Source organism: Oncorhynchus mykiss, chromosome 19 (genome assembly GCF_013265735.2).
Source record: "Oncorhynchus mykiss isolate Arlee chromosome 19, USDA_OmykA_1.1, whole genome shotgun sequence".
Taxonomy (NCBI): Eukaryota; Metazoa; Chordata; class Actinopteri; order Salmoniformes; family Salmonidae; genus Oncorhynchus; species Oncorhynchus mykiss.
The window spans coordinates 45736356-45754007 of record NC_048583.1 but is presented as its reverse complement, the minus strand read 5'-3'; the positions used below and the strand labels follow the sequence as shown (position 1 = coordinate 45754007).

The window sequence follows — 17652 nt, the reverse complement described above, 5'->3', positions numbered from 1 at the left end:
CTCCAAACCCATTCGATGGGTGGAACGGATGTGGGTGGGGTTATGTCTCCATAAAGGTGCTCATTTAAAAAAAACTCACAAAGCTCTGACGAAGGCCTGTGGCCGATAGTATCATTGTTCTTGAATGATCTTTACTATTAAGAGCAGTGTGCGGTTTTCTTTTTTCTCATGTTATTCAACTGTTACCATGCACCTGCAAAAAAGATAGCTCAGATGTGCGAGTGGCTTTTGAATTTTGAAAGTATGATCTTGACATGATCAGTCCAATCAAAGCTACTGTAGATATAAAGTGATATGACATAATTTTATCTGTGGCCAATGACCTTGAGCCTTATTGGATAGGCACTTCTAATGTAACTCTATGGCAGCACCCAAGGGGCTTGAATTTTCGAGGTCTACCCTTAGACTTGGCAGTGACTTACTGTCGCCAGGAGTGACAGAACACTGAGCTAATCATGGCGCAACTAGAGAACATTACCAACACCTACGCTCTGAATTTTCCGCTGGCTGTCCCACCGCCACAGAAAGCAGTGAGCTAGGCTGAAACACCTGCCTTTTGGAGCTGCTTTGCTCAAGAAATCAAAAAATAGACCATGTTTGTATGCAGCTTTATTACCTACATATTATTATTATTATTTTATTTTTATTTAACCTTTATTTAACCAGGTAAGCTAGTGGAGAACAAGTTCTCATTTACAACTGCGACCTGGCCAAGATAACACAAAGCAGTGCGACACAAACAACAACACAGTTACACACGGAATAAACAAACATACAGTCAATAATAAAATTTAAAAAGTCTATATACAGTATGTGCAAATGAGGTAGGATGAGGGAGGTAAGGAAATAAATAGGCCATTAGTGGCAAAATAATTACAATATAGCAATTAAACACTGGAGTGATAGATGTGCAGACGATGAGTGTGCAAGTAGAGATACTGGGGTGCAAAGGAGCAAAATAAATAACAGTATGTGGGATGAGGTAGTTGGATGGGCTATTTACAGATGGGCTATGTACAGGAGCAGGGATCTGTGAGCTGTTCTGACAACTGGTGCTTAAAGTTAGTGAGGGAGATATGAGTATCCAACTTCAGTGATTTTTGCAGATCGTTTCAATGATAAATGCCAACGTATTAATGCGAAAATAACATGTGAAACAGATAAACCCTGTTGTTGTTTTTTACCTAAAAATGTGGGTCTCAAAACAGGTGTGGCTCGGTCCCACCTGTCCTGAAGGACAGGTTGCCACTGATGTAATACTCATATAATGATGTACCATATACAGTGGGGCAAAAAAGTATTTAGTCAGCCACCAATTGTGCAAGTTCTTCCACTTAAAAAGATGAGAGAAGCCTGTAATTTTCATCATAGGTACACTTAAACTGTGACAGACAAAATGAGAAAAAAAAATCCAGAAAATCACATTGTAGCATTTTGAATGAATTTATTTGCAAATTATGGTGGAAAATAAGTATTTGGTCACCTACAAACAAGCAAGATTTCTGGCTCTCACAGACCTGTAACTTCTTATTTAAGAGGCTCCTCTGTCCTCCACTCGTTACCTGTATTAATGGCACCTGTTTGAACTTGTTATCAGTATAAAAGACACCTGTCCACAACCTCAAACAGTCACACTCCAAACTCCACTATGGCCAAGACCAAAGAGCTGTCAAAGGACACCAGAAACAAAATTGTAGACCTGCACCAGGCTGGGAAGACTGAATTTGCAATAGGTAAGCAGCATGGTTTGAAGAAATCAACTGTGGGAGCAATTATTAGGAAATGGAAGACATACAAGACCACTGATAATCTCCCTCGATCTGGGGCTCCACGCAAGATCTCACCCCGTGGGGTCAAAATGATCACAACAATGGTGAGCAAAAATCCTAGAACCACACAGGGGGACCTAGTGAATGACCTGCAGAGAGCTGGGACCAAAGTAACAAAGCCTACCATCAGTAACACACTACGCCGCCAGGGACTCAAATCCTGCAGTGCCAGACGTGTCCCCCTGCTTAAGCCAGTACATGTCCAGGCCCGTCTGAAGTTTGCTAGAGAGCATTTGGATGATCCAGAAGAAGATTGGGAGAATGAAACCAAAATATAACTTTTTGGTAAAAACAAAACTCGTTGTGTTTGGAGGACAAAGAATGCTGAGTTGCATCCAAAGAACACCATACCTACTGTGAAGCATGGGGCTGGAAACATCATGCTTTGGGGCTGTTTTTCTGCAAAGGGACCATGACGACTGATCCGTGTAAAGGAAAGAATGAATTGGGCCATGTATCGTGAGATTTTGAGTGAAAACCTCCTTCCATCAGCAAGGGCATTGAAGATGAAACGTGGCTGGGTCTTTCAGCGTGACAATGATCCCAAACACAACGCCCGGGCAACGAAGGAGTGGCTTCGTAACAAGCATTTCAAGGTCCTGGAGTGGCCTAGCCAGTCTCCAGATCTCAACCCCATAGAAAATCTTTGGAGGGAGTTGAAAGTCCGTGTTGCCCAGCAACAGCCCCAAAACATCACTGCTCAAGAGGAGATCTGCATGGAGGAATGGGCCAAAATACCGGCAACAGTGTGTGAAAACCTCGTGAAGACTTACAGAAAACATTTGACCTCTGTCATTGCCAACAAAGGGTATATAACAAAGTATTGAGATAAACTTTTGTTATTGACCAAATACTTATTTTCCACCATAATTTACAAATAAATTAATGAAAAATCCTACAATGTGATTTTCTGGGTTTTTTTTTCTCAATTTGTCTGAGAACTTGCACAATTGGTGGCTGACTAAATACTTTTTTTGCCCCACTTTACTTATACAATTACAGGGCAATTACAGGGTGGGTGGAGCTACAGCTCTGATATGATAAGCTAACATTACTGATATGATTAACTACAAATACTTCACAGCCTTTTGTACATAGTAGAAGTCGCATGTAAGTGAGACTCCCTATCAGAATACAAAGATCACTTTGTGGTCTGATTGTGTTCAGATCTGGCTGACCACTTCAGGAGGTGGTCTGGGATGTACAATTTTGTGCAGATTTCTTCTCAGTCTGAACAGAGTCACTCTACCGAAAGCGCATACAGTGAGCGACCTCATCAGTACTCCTCCCACAAGTCTCCAGAAAACATGTGTTTTGGAACCGAGAGGCACCTTTTCATTATAATGTTGGAGGAAATATGTTAGTTACCTCATACAAGTACTTGGGAGTATGGCTAGATGGTACACTGTCCTTCTCTCAGCACGTATCAAAGCTGCAGCCTAAGGTTAAATCTAGGCTTGGTTTCCTCTATAGTAATCGCTCCTTTTTCCCCCCAGCTGCCAAACTAACCCTGATTCAGATCACCATCCTAGCCATGCTAGATTACGGAGACGTAATTTATAGATCGGCAAGTAACAGTGCTCTCGAGCGGCTAAATGTTCATTACCATTCAGCCATCAGATTTGTCACCAATACTTCATATAGGACATATCACTGCACTCTATACTCCTCTGTAAACTGATCTCTATATACTCGTCGCAAGAACCACTGGTTGATGCTTATTTATAAAACCCTCTTAGGCCTCACTCCACCTTATCTGAGGTACCTACTGCAGCCCTCATCCTCCACATACAACACCCGTTCTGCCAGTCACTTAGGTCCCCAAAGCACACACATCCCTGGGTCGCTCCTCTTTTCAGTTTGCTGCAGCAGACTGGAACGAGCTGCAAAAAACACTCAAAGTAGACAGTTTTATCTCCATCTTTTCATTCAAAGATTCAATCATGGACACTCTTACTGACAGTTGTGGCTGCTTCACGTGATGTATTGTTCTCTCTACCTTTTGTGCTGTTGTCTGTGCCCAATAATGTTTGTACCATGTTTTGTGTTTCTACCATGTTTTGCTGCTGCTATGTTTTGTTGTTACCATGTTGTTGTCATGTTGTGTTGCTACCATGCTGTGTCGTCAAGTGTTGCTGCCATGTTATATTGTTGTCTTAGGTCTCTCTTTATGTAGTGTTGTGGTGTCTCTCTTGTCATGATGTGTATTTTTAATCCCAGCCCCAGCAGGAGGCCTTTTGCCTTTCGGTAGGCCGTCATTGTAAATAATACTTTTTTTTAACTGACTTTCCTTGTTAAATAAAGGTTTAATAAAAAACGTTTTATAAAGCTCCTGTTGTCTGGGGCTAAGCAGTTCCTCAGATGCCTGAACAGTCGTCACTAGTTACCACAGCCACAAAGTCATAAACCCCGTCTATTTCTACAATGCATCTTCTTAAAATGTGATTTTGAACCTAACCTTAACCACACTGCTAACTAACCCTCACCTTAAATTAAGACCAAAAAGCACATTTTCTTTGTGGCTGTGGTAACTAATGGAAACCTTCCTCAACTGGAGGGCACTTCAGCTGGATGGAAATAAATCAGAGAGGAAGTGAGAGGATTTACTCTGCCCAAATTCTGTCCCCGTGAGATAAGCCTTTTTTGTATGGTTTGTGAGAGTCCCGAATTACTTGATGTTTATTTTATCTAATACAAGTTTCGTAATGTGTAGTCTGTTACAAATGTACTGACATAAATGAATGCATGTGGTATTCTGGAAACTTTCAGAAAAACGACTCACGCGACTATCTTGTAAATATAATAGATCATTTTTGAATAAATATAGTGGGGAATCATCTGTGACCTTTGAAAGGAATGAAAATATGTACATATATTTTCCTCTGAGCCCAACCTGCCTCCAAATGCATATCAACAATAATGCTATATCTCTCAAAGGTTCTTATCATTTCTCACACCTTGTACCCTTTCCCCCTGTGACATGCTCAGCCATCAAAAAAACTGCAAGCATGCACGATATCTGTCTCAGAATGGATGAAGGCATTATCAGCCATTTGATATTCTGAGGCTCATTGTCAGAAACAATATGCTGCTTTTTCCACAGTGATGACACATACCTTTTTTCTCACCAATATGTGCCCTATTAGAAAACTGCAGGCAGTTAACTCATTACCATACTTATTACCTGCAAAGAATTGCACATGCATGGCAAAATGCTGATTATTTAAGTTAATCAATTTGACAACCTAAAATGTGAGGTAGAAGTGGAAGGGTTCAGTAAAAGTACAAATGGCTCTAGGGACATGCTGCTGATTAGGTTAGATCTTTCAAGATTACATTTGAGGATTAGTTTATTATGCTTCGGATCAAAAGCATATGTATCTGGAGATTCATAAAATACATAATTCAAATTTTAAAAAATTATGCCTTTCCCATTACCAAAGAAATTCCCGTTTTTCAGACATGTTCCTATTTATAACTTTTTACTAGAACACAGCTAACTAAATGCTGACATCTAGTGGTAAGAAAATAATTACAATAACATAGCTTTTCACATAGTGGGTTCTTGTCCAATCATATTGATAGATGTCAAAGAGTTTGACAGGCGAAAACAAATTTCCAGGAGCCATCCACCCCATTGCATTCACCTGTCCTGTCCTACCAGAAATAAATGAAAGGGGATGCAGGAACGCAATGAAGAATCTTTAGATTGATGAGAATGAGATTTACAGTAAGGTCTTTGCAAAAGTACGAATTAATGCATTGAACAATATAGACTACATATTATGTTGATCTAATCATGAAAGCAAAGCAGTGTTCATACTGCACTGTAAAATGTATGGATTAAATTAATTTACTCTGGTACCACTTGCAAAAACACAATAAGTTCTATAGTTATATAAAACATATTTTGATTAAAATATAAAAGCTTTTATATCATAGCATTGTGGTAAAATTGTTAACTCCTGCATCCAGATGTAAATTATCAGGATGTATTACGTAAATGCAGAATTATCACCGATAGAACAATGAGCTATACAAATCTTTGGTATTACATGATCTCTTTAAAGTAAAGAAACACGCCCCTCCCTCGTGATGTCCTCAATCACGTCCGCGTCCCATCTCTATCACACAGCGGTAGTATCACGTCAACACAATGATCAACCTCGTTTATTATAATGGAAAACGCGCATTTTTTTCAACAAAGGCTCAGAAAATCTGTGTTGTGTAACTTGCTACTTCATATATTGCAACCGCATCTAAGATAAAATCGCTGTCCAAACTCCGGTAAGCCTAAATGTTGTATGATTTGGGTTGCTAGCTAGCTACCAGCTAGCCTGTTTATGTGGTTACGTTAGGCCGCAGTCTTTTGTATTTCGTCGAGCATGCATTTGCCGTCTTGGCGGAAAATACACGTTTTATCAGGTACACGCAACGATAAGATGCATTACATTTTTAAATATATTTATGACCTGTCACTTCATAATGATGCAACTATCTGTTTTGTATGTCAGCTTCCGCAAAAGGTGTTGGTCTTTCCTCAGTAAATTGTGTTTAGTTAGTTGATGCCAATACAATTCAGCAAACTTGTTTAACTAGTTAGTTAGCTGCATTGGGAAGGAGCACATGGAATCAACTAGCTGTTTACATACAAAACCCAAAACATGCATCGCAATAGCTACCAACTACAAAAATATTTGTTTAACTAGCTGTAGTTTAGCTTGTCTTATAGGAGATGCATGGGTTAGCAGATATTTCAAGATTTGTGTAGTGTTTTGGTCACATTGTACTCAGGCCACGTTATTATCAGGTCAGGTTGGAATGAATAAATTGCTAATCTACATTTCAAATGGAGATATTGTTTCTGTCACTGACATTCATTCATGATCTGTCACTGTACATGTTTTGCTTAATAGTGTCATATATAAACATGATCTGTTATTTGAGCATTATAAATGCATAATAACCTTTTATGATTGAAATATAAAGCCCCAATCTGGATTGACTACTGTTCATGTCATCACCAGTTTGCAGTATATCATACATTTAGCTGACTTAGCATAACTTTTGTGCAGTGGTGCCTATAGAACTAAGAAAATTAACCAACTTTTCAAATCATCAGGGTGGTTTCCTTCACTGTGATCAGAGAAAGAGGAGCGCTCAGACAAACTTAAACTCACAAGACAAAGAAACGTTGGGAGTCTCTGCGATGGCAGGCGGACGAAGAGGGGCGAACCGCACTGCTTACTGCAGGTCTCCACTGAGCAGTGAGCCAGGCTCGGTCGGCAATGGCAACCACTCTACCAGCTCCCCAGTCACAGGGGTGCGGTCTCGGACAAGGTGAGAGGACAAGGGCATAGTATGGGGTGTCTGGGTTCTGTGTAGAGCACTGTGATATGTGGTTGTAATGATATGTTGTTGTGAGAGTGATTTGTTTATGTTGCATAAGGAAAGGATAAGGGGGATACCTAGTTGTACAACTGATTGCATTTAACTAAAATGTGTTTTCCGCGTTTAACCCAACCCCACTGAATCAGATTGATGTGGAGGGCTGCCTTAATCGGCTTCCATGTCTTCGGCACCCGTGAACGTAGCTGTCTTTAGATATGAACGTGTAGTAACACAAAGTATTTCTGTAAGCCCCTGATCATGTGTGTGTTCTAGGAACGGCTCAGGAACGGGCATCTCTAGCCCCCCCTTGGCAGCCCATACGGTGGTTCCTCTGAAGCACTGTAAGATCCCAGAGTTATCCATGGACAGGAATGTGCTGTTTGAGCTGCACTTGTTCTTCTGCCACCTCATCGCCCTTTTTGTCCACTATGTCAACATCTACAAGACTGTCTGGTGGTACCCCCCCTCACACCCCCCCTCACACACCTCACTGGTGAGTCCCCCCACTCTGACTGTCACTGACTGATGATGTTATCTGACTGTGTTGCTGTCTGTCTGTAATCTGTCTGTTAGGGTTTGTTTGTGGCTCACTTCGGGAGGTTATTGGATTTTGTGTGAGTTTGTTTGTTTGGTTGTGTGGTGACTTCATTGCCATTGTGTGAGGGTTTGATTGTATTTGACCACATTGGTCTCCCAAGTGGCCCAGCGGTCTAAGGCACTACATCTCAGTGCTAGAGGCGTCACTACAGACCCTGGTTCGATTCCAGACTGTATCACAACCGGCTGTGATTGGGAGTCCTATAGGGTGGCGCACAATTGGCCCAGCGTCTTCCGGGTTAGGGTTTGGCCGAGTAAGACAGTCATTGTAAATAAGAATTTGTTCTTAACTGACGTGCCTAGTTAAATAAAAACATAATGGAGATAGTATCAGGTTTGATAATGGAGAGGAGAAGGTCCAGGTGTGCATATTTGCCGTCTCCATTCTTTGTACTTCGACATCTTACAAATTACATCTGAAAAGGGATTCCTTTCCAAATGTTGTCACTATACTGTTATAAATGATTTCACTTCTCATGGCATGCTAACTTCATTTCCAGTAAGTAATACAACATCATTATAAAATATTTTGTTTTGTCTAATGCAGAACTTCCACCTCATCGACTATAACATGCTGGTGTTCACAGTCATCATACTGGCTCGCAGGCTGATTGCAGCGATTGTAAAAGAGGTAGGAATTCACACCGCTTGGCAAGTTTGATATTATAGATTTGTTGTAAACAATTCCACCAATGTGCATCTCTTTAATAATGCAAGTGTTATTGTGTGATATTTGTCAATGTAGGATTTTTTCCTGCACCTCTATCTCTTTCTGTTTTTCTCAAACCGCTCAGGTCTGTTTCTGTCTCTCAGGTGAATAGTACCTTATTGGCATAACAAACATCATGTCTGTCTGACTCTGCCTCTCTCTCTCTGCCTCTCCAGGCATCCCAGAGTGGGAAGCTCTCGTTCCCTCACTCCATCTTCCTAGTGATGGCACGGTTCGCTGTGCTCACACTGACGGGCTGGAGTCTGTGTCGCTCCCTCATATACCTATTCAGGACCTACTCTGTCCTCAGCCTGCTTTTCCTCTGTTACCCGTGAGTATGGTCAGCCGTCAGACCTCAGTATCACAACCATTCAAGCCAGACTTCACAATGACACAGAGAGTCATACATAGCGTACTACTTGCCAAACAACCACATCACTAGTATCAACCTTCACTAGAGCTCAGAGCATTTGTCAAGCTCCACAATGTTTCAGAGCCACAGTATGTGATGTTCCCTATACAGTTCAAAGTTAGTCATCACAGTACCGACTAACTCCAGATTAGATTCCTATGATCTGAATAGACTATTATATACCCCTGTCAGTTTGGAATAGATTGGGACCTGAAAATTCTGAAATCCCCTGTTTCCATAGGTTCGGTATGTACATTCCCTTTTTCCGGTTGAACTGCGACTTCCGCCGGGTGGGGCCGCTCTCACCCATCACCAGCATCGGGTCGAAGGAGGTGGGCAGCGTAGGGCGCGGGCGGGACTACCTGACGGTGCTAAAGGAGACGTGGAAGCAGCACACCAGCCAGCTGTACGGGGTCCAGGCCATGCCCACACACGCCTGCTGCCTCTCCCCAGACCTCATCCGCAAGGAGGTGGAGTACCTGAAGATGGACTTCAACTGGAGGATGAAGGAGGTGCTGGTCAGCTCCATGCTCAGTGCCTACTATGTGGCCTTCGTACCTGTATGGTTTGTTAAGGTGAGTACCTATAACTGACTTCCACTGTTATAACTGAGAAGCCTCATGTTATGTATGTTGCAGGATGTGCTAGTCCAATTCCCTATGAAGTTGTGTGTTGCGCTGACTGAGATTTGAGAAATTATGGTCTGTCGTCAGAGCTGTTTGTTTTGCACCATAGGGCAGCGTTGTTATATATTGCCAACGATTTATGTCAACATCATTAGATGGAATACTTGCATTTCTTAATGCCTGCAGTTGTAATGGGCGGCGCACAATTGGCTCAGCGTTGTCCGGGTTAGGGGAGGGTTTGGCTGGGGTGGGTCGTCATTGTAAATAAGAATTTGTTCTTAACTGACTTAGTTTAATAAAGGTTAAACAAATAATAATGTAATGTATGTCTGAGGTGCTGTGTTTTTCTGTCTTCTGAAGAGCACACAGTACGTGGACAAGCGCTGGTCCTGTGAGCTCTTCATCCTGGTGTCTGTCAGTACCTCAGTCATCCTCATGAGACACCTGCTGCCCCCACGCTACTGTGACCTGCTCCACAAGGCCGCAGCCCACCTGGGCTGCTGGCACAAAGTAGACCCTTCTCTCTGCTCCAACGTCCTGCAGCACATGTAAGTACCACTAGTGAGGTGTTATCACGGCCCGAGGAGCACTAATGATATGTGTTCCTCAGTGTTTTGGGAGGGATTATAACACTAATTACTCTAGTAATAACATGTTAGTAATTGTTGTATATTACTACAGTTATTACAATGCTATGACAACTGAATATAAATCATTAATCTGGTATTTGAACCCTTTCTCTCCTACAGATGGACGGAAGAGTACATGTGGCCCCAGGGTGTCCTGGTCAAACACAATAAGAATGTTTACAAGGCCATGGGGCACTACAATGTGGCTGTCCCCTCAGACGTCTCCCACTATCGCTTCTATGTAAGTAACACCAACTGCAAGACGGTTCTTGTTTGAGCCTCAGGCAGCCACAGCTACAGGACTGGTTGCACTTCTAGACATTGTTTGTTCAATAACAACATGCCTCCTTTTTTCTTCTATTTTTATCCTTTAGTTTTTCTTCAACAAGCCCTTACGAATATTGAACATCCTCATCATCTTGGAAGGTGCTATGATATTCTACCAGCTCTACTCGTTGATATGCTCAGAAAAGTGGCATCAGACGATATCCTTGGCTTTAATTCTCTTTAGCAACTACTACGCCTTCTTCAAGCTTCTCAGAGACAGAATAGTCTTAGGCAAGGCATACTCATACTCAAACAGCTCATCTGACCAGAAGATAAGTTAAAGATAAGCTATTGTTGGTCATTTATTATGGAACAAGAAAAACACGCATGAAAGCTTTGTATTTTTTCTACAACTGCATTTTGTGTCACTGTTGTTTTTGTTCTGATCTGCCATAATAAAAATAAACATATTTTTGTATTCCTTTCAAGGTTGTGCCTGTGATTATTTTATAGTTGAACTCTTGAGTTAACTGTGCTCTCTGGTGTCTCCATGATCTGTTTCCCACTAGAGGGCTCTTTACAGTACCACTCCCTACAACTCTATACTTCTTTTCACCAACAGATGTCAATATAATTATTTTCTCAATATAGATATTAGATATGCAGCATTTCAATATATTCAAAGAGTGAACAATTGATAAAGTGTGGCCCCAGGGCCCCTATATATAGTATATATAGCTAGGCTGTGTTTCTTTTTTTCTTTAAAAAAAAGAAGTTTTTTCTCAAAAGAGTTTTGGTATTTTCCCAAGGGTATCTTGCAAAATAATCTTCAATTCACCCCTTTTTCTTGGCAAGCAGGTCTACCTGACTTAGCCACATTGAATGCACTTGAGCATCCTCCAACAACCATCCCATGGGACCTCAATTACCTGGCTTGCACTCCATCCAGGGCTTGACCACTCAGACTTGTGAGACCCTTAGAATAATATGACAATGGGTGGATTTGATTATGCTGAGCCGCAGGGCACCAGTCTATGGCCCACGACATGAATGGGCAAAAGTAGTGAGGGAGAAGCACCCTTCTCAAACCGAACAGTAATATTCGTTGCCGGCCATGTCAACAAGGCATTATGTTACATTGTCCAGAAACATTCAATATCTCTTTTCCATAAAATTAATGTTTTTACATTTTCAAATTAGTTTTAATTAGGAAGCCATATAAAGCGTTTTTATCAAAAGCAATCAGTTTTGCTTGTGAAAACACAGAATCCTACTCATTAGTCCATGTGCTTAATTACATCACTTTTGTTTTGAGACAACTTCACCATGGGCTTTGAAAGGGGCATCTGGCTCATGCCGGGAGGCAGCCTGGTTCCAAATGCAATCAACTTTCAATCGTTGCAAAACACGCCTACCTGGGCACCTGGATCAAAACAATCAGAATCCCCTCAATTATAGTGTATGTTCCCGCTCATTGGATCTCATTCCAATTGGGGAAAATGTAGTATCTGGCCCTTTAAAAGCTGCAATATGTACCTTTTTGGGTGACCCCACCAAATTCACATAAAAATGTGTATTATAGATATGTTATCATTGAAAGTCTAAGAAGTGGTAGATATATTCTATGTGTACTATTTCTATGCTTCCCGTCTGTTACTTTCAGTTTTGTATGCCAGCTTCAAACAACTGAAAATACAAAATGTTTGGTTATTGAACATATATTTCACCATGGTTTAAATGGTACAATGATTCTCTACACTTGTTGCTTGTTTTGTCACATAACCTGATATTAGGCGAACTATTAGAATTTTAGCAACCAGGAAATGGTAGAGTGATTTCTGTATATTTCGCCTTTTAAAGGTACCATCTAGACAGCTGTGAAATATATTTTTTAATAACCCAAAATATTGTATTATCAGCTGTTTGAAGCTGGTGTACAAAACTGAAAGTAAACTAAACTTATGAACGGGAAGCATAGAAATAGCACAAATAGAACAGTTCTACCGCTTCTTAGTCTTGCATTCAATGAGAATGGCAGATCTATAAATTAACTTTCTATGTGAATTGGTCGGTCACCCAAAAAGTTACATATTGCAACTTTAAATGCAAGATAAAGATGTCTCAGTGCGCTCCAAGTACCCCGCTTGGGATTCTATACTGAACAAAAATATAATCGCAACATGTAACGTGTTGGTTCGATGTTTCATGAGCTGAAATAAAAGATCCCAGAAATGTTCCGTACGCACCAATTGCTTGTTTTTCTCAAATTGTGTGCTCAAATTGGTTTACATCCCTGTTAGTGAGCTTTTCTCCTTTGCAAAGACAATCCTTCCATCTGACAGGTGTGGCATATCAAGAAGCTGATTAAACAGCATGATCATTACACAGGTGCACCTTGTGCTGGGGACAATAAAAATCAACTCTAAAATGTGCAGTTTTGTCACAACACAATGCAACAGTTGTCTCAGTTTTGAGGGAGTGTTCAATTGGCATGCTGACTGAAGAATTGTCCACCAGAGTTGTTGCCAGAAAATGTAATGTTAATTTCTCTACCATAAGCCATCTCCAATGTCATTTTAGAGAATTTGACAGTATGTCCAACCAGCCATACAACCGCAAACCTTGTGTAACCACGCCAGCCCAGGACCTCCACATTCGGCTTCTTCACCTCTGTGACTGACCACCCGGACAGCAGAAATGTGTATGAACTGTAAGTCAGTAAAGTCGTTGAAATTGTTGAATGTTGCGTTTATATTTGTGTTCAGTATATTTAAGGTGTTCTATGGGGCTCTTGTACACTAGTCTGTCGTTTTTTCCCAATTAGACAACCTCAATGAGAAACATTTTATTGGGAAAACTGACTAGGCGTTCATTCAACCGATTATTTTGTACGTTATACATTCGGTAAGTGATCCATTGTCTTCCGATAGACGCATTCATTTGTTCATGTCATTGACATGGTTTACTGCAAATGCGCCATTGAGATTTATATTTATTTATATTATGCACTTATTTTTCTTACTTCAAGTTTATAATATTGCGAGTGAGTTAATGTATTTTACAGCGTGGTGGTGAACAAGTTGACAGTGTGGTTAGTGGCCATCTTTGGAACATAGTAGTCCACTGATTCAAGTTCAGTTGGAGGATGGCTATATAGTCCATTCTGTATCCGTAATAACTAGTGTATGAAAGATAAAATGAATTAACCATTGTAATACAAAAAACAAATATACAGTGCCTTGAGAAAGTATTCGGCCCCCTTGAACTTTGCGACCTTTTGCCACATTTCAGGCTTCAAACATAAAGATATAAAACTGTATTTTTTTGTGAAGAATCAACAACAAGTGGGACACAATCATGAAGTGGAACGACATTTATTGGATATTTCAAACTTTTTTAACATATCAAAGACTGAAAAATTGGGCGTGCAAAATTATTCAGCCCCCTTAAGTTAATACTTTGTAGCGCCACCTTTTGCTGCGATTACAGCTGTAAGTCGCTTGGGGTATGTCTATCAGTTTTGCACATCGAGAGACTGACATTTTTTCCCCATTCCTCCTTGCAAAACAGCTCGAGCTCAGTGAGGTTGGATGGAGAGCATTTGTGAACAGCACAACACACCATTTTCAGTTTTCAGTTCTTTCCACAGATTCTCGATTGGATTCAGGTCTGGACTTTGACTTGGCCATTCTAACACCTGGATATGTTTATTTTTGAACCATTCCATTGTAGATTTTGCTTTATGTTTTGGATCATTGTCTTGTTGGAAGACAAATCTCCGTCCCAGTCTCAGGTCTTTTGCAGACTCCATCAGGTTTTCTTCCAGAATGGTCCTGTATTTGGCTCCATCCATCTTCCCATCAATTTTAACCATCTTCCCTGTCCCTGCTGAAGAAAAGCAGGCCCAAACCATGATGCTGCCACCACCATGTTTGACAGTGGGGATGGTGTGTTCAGTTGTGTTGCTTTTACACCAAACATAACGTTTTGCATTGTTGCCAAAAAGTTCAATTTTGGTTTCATCTGACCAGAGCACCTTCTTCCACATGTTTGGTGTGTCTCCCAGGTGGCTTGTGGCAAACTTTAAACAACACTTTTTATGGATATCTTTAAGAAATGGCTTTCTTCTTGCCACTCTTCCATAAAGGCCAGATTTGTGCAATATACAACTGATTGTTGTCCTATGGACAGAGTCTCCCACCTCAGCTGTAGATCTCTGCAGTTCATCCAGAGTGATCATGGGCCTCTTGGCTGCATCTCTGATCAGTCTTCTCCTTGTATGAGCTGAAAGTTTAGAGGGACGGCCAGGTCTTGGTAGATTTGCAGTGGTCTGATACTCCTTCCATTTCAATATTATCGCTTGCACAGTGCTCCTTGGGATGTTTAAAGCTTGGGAAATCTTTTTGTATCCAAATCCGGCTTTAAACTTCTTCACAACAGTATCTCGGACCTGCCTGGTGTGTTCCTTGTTCTTCATGATGCTCTCTGCGCTTTTAACGGTCCTCTGAGACTATCACAGTGCAGGTGCATTTATACGGAGACTTGATTACACACAGGTGGATTGTATTTATCATCATTAGTCATTTAGGTCAACATTGGATCATTCAGAGATCCTCACTGAACTTCTGGAGAGTGTTTGCTGCACTGAAAGTAAAGGGGCTGAATAATTTTGCACGCCCAATTTTTCAGTTTTTGATTTGTTAAAAAAGTTTGAAATATCCAATAAATGTCGTTCCACTTCATGATTGTATCCCACTTGTTGTTGACTCTTCACAAAAAAATACAGTTTTATATCTTTATGTTTGAAGCCTGAAATGTGGCAAAAGGTCTCAAAGTTCAAGGGGGCCGAATACTTTCACAAGGCACTGTAACAGTGTCTAGTATCTGGGCTAGAGTAGACTATAATAAAACGAAGAACGGTGCGAATCAACGTCCTAGAATAAACCCGTCAAGTAATTGGACATCCACTTTGGTGTCTGATCCAATCCACTGTCATTATCTCTGACTCCGCTTACCCACGCAGCCATCTGTCAGAAAGTGTTAGCCCTTTTAATAAATGTAAAGCAATGTGTTCGTGGGATCGATCTATATCTATTTGATTTCTTGAAATTATAAAGAACCTAGGCCTTGTAGGCCTACAAGATGTCACACATCACTTACAGGTAATATAAACTATTCAGACCCCTTGATTTTCCCACATTATGTTGTTACAGCCATATTCTAAAATGTATTAAATTCAATCAACACACAATACCCCATAATGACAAAGTGAAAACAGGTTTTTAGAAATGTTAGCAAATGTATTAAAAAAACAAAACAGAAATAACTTGTTTACATAAGTATTCAGCATTGAAGGTCCCCAAGAACACAGTGGCCTCATTCATTTTAAAATGTAAGAAGGTTGGAACCACCAAGATTCTTCCTAGAGTTGGCTGCCCGGCCAAACTGAGCAATCGGGGTAGAAGGGAATTGGTCATGGAGGTCACCAAGAACCTGATGGTCACTCTGACGATCTCTCCAGCACTCCACCAATCAGGTCTCTATGGTAGAGTGGCCAGACGGAAGCCACTTCTCAGTGAAAGGCACCAGACAGCCCGCTTGGAGTTTGCCAAAGACACCTAAAGGACTCTCAGACCATGATAAACAAGATTATCTGGTCTGATGAAACCAAGATTGAACTCTTTGGCCTGAATGCCAAGCATCACGTCTGGCTGAAATCTGACACCATCCATACAGTGAAGCATGGTGATGGCAGCATCATGCTGTGGAGACTTTTCAGTGGCAGGGACTGGGAGACTAGTCAGTATCGAGGGAAAGATGAACGGAGCAAGTACAGAGATATCCTTGATGAAAATCTGCTCCAGAGCGCTCAGGACTTCAGACTGGGGTGAAGGTTCACTTTCCAACAGGACAACGACCCTAAGCACACAGCCAAGATAATCAAATCAAATCAAATTTATTTATATAGCCCTTCGTACATCAGCTGATATCTCAAAGTGCTGTACAGAAACCCAGGCTGAAACCCCAAACAGCAAGCAATGCAGGTGTAGAAGCACGGTGGCTAGGAAAAACTCCTAATGCAGGAGTGGCTTCGGGACAAGTCTCTAAATGTCCTTGAGTGGCCCAGTCAGAGCCCGGACTTGAAAAAAATCTCTGGAGAGACCTGAAAATAGCTGTGCAGCGACGCTCCCCATCCAACCTGACAGAGCTTGAGAGGATCTATAAAGAAGAATGGGATAAACTCCCCAAATACAGGTGTGCCAAGCTTGTAGTGTCATACCCAATAATATTGTAATCACTGCTTCAACAAAGACTGAGTAAAGAAGCTGAATACTTTATTATATTATATATTATATATTTTATTTTTGTATTTTTATAAATGTGCAAAAATGTATAAAAACCTGTTTTTGAATTGTCATAATGGGGTATTGTGTGTAGATTGATGAGGGGAAAAAAACGGTTTAATCAAATTTAGAATAAGGCTGTAAAGTAACAAAATGTGGAAAAAGTCAAGGGGTCTGAATACTTTCTGAATGCACTGTATGTAAAATCATTACACCTGCCCGATTGTCCACAGGTTTTCAGCTACAGAAGTTGAAAGACTTGTTTGCAATGTGTTGTCAGACCAATTATAAGGAAATTATGCATTCTAAAAATACCTCTCAGTGGAACTGTTTGCACAAGCCTGTTGTACAGGGACAGGCATTCTAAAATGAATCCTCCCCATTGGATGTTTTCCACACAAGCATATATTATTACCTGGATGCGTGAGCTTGTCCACCTTAAATGTACAAAGCTAGTCAAAATGCTGAATATTTGAGAATATAGCTAAAGCTCAGGTGGGGGTATTAGGTCATGTACTTTCACCCTGGCAGCCATCCAGGCATGAACCTCCTGCAGTTAACCCCTGTGTTGTTTTCCAGAGGATTGTGTGTCAGTGATACAAGAGGCTACTTTAATGTAGCAGCCTACATTGACTGGCATAATTCAAGATACAGCAAGTATTACCTTTTAAAATGAGATAATTACATCGAGTTGACATTCAGCAGGTCTACCAAGTCAAATGTCTGTTGGCTGGTGGTTCACTCATTACTTTTGGCCTCTTAGGTCTGATTTTCCGTTTTCCTAGCTTAAAATCCATCGAGAAACTGTTATGATTGTACTGTACATGCATTTCCTTAGCTCACACCAT

The 17652-nt window shown here is 40.9% G+C and overlaps 1 protein-coding gene across 2 annotated transcripts; it reads left to right on the top strand.

Annotated features, from left to right (window-relative positions):
- The first annotated feature begins 5934 nt into the window (after positions 1-5934).
- Positions 5935-10948, top strand: LOC110497989 (transmembrane protein 39B). Of its 2 annotated transcripts, none has more exons than XM_021574499.2 (9): positions 5935-6116; positions 6952-7169; positions 7494-7713; positions 8365-8448; positions 8703-8857; positions 9180-9513; positions 9925-10112; positions 10314-10434; positions 10568-10948. In XM_021574499.2, exons 2-9 carry the CDS (start codon positions 7039-7041, stop codon positions 10799-10801), a joined length of 1467 nt encoding a protein of 488 aa, XP_021430174.1. In that variant the 5' UTR covers positions 5935-6116; positions 6952-7038; the 3' UTR covers positions 10802-10948. The 2 variants fall into 2 exon arrangements, with proteins under 2 accessions (XP_021430174.1, XP_021430175.1); XM_021574500.2 differs by lacking the exon at positions 5935-6116 and adding an exon at positions 6117-6254.
- The last annotated feature ends 6704 nt before the right edge of the window (positions 10949-17652 follow it).

Coding starts and splice junctions, on each gene's coding strand:
- LOC110497989 (XM_021574499.2), top strand. CDS start 7,039: ATGGCAGGCGGACGAAGAGGGGCGAACCGCACTGCTTACTGCAGGTCT. Junction 7,170..7,493: donor GGGGTGCGGTCTCGGACAAG/GTGAGAGGACAA, acceptor TGTGTGTTCTAG/GAACGGCTCAGGAACGGGCA. Junction 7,714..8,364: donor CCCCCTCACACACCTCACTG/GTGAGTCCCCCC, acceptor TGTCTAATGCAG/AACTTCCACCTCATCGACTA.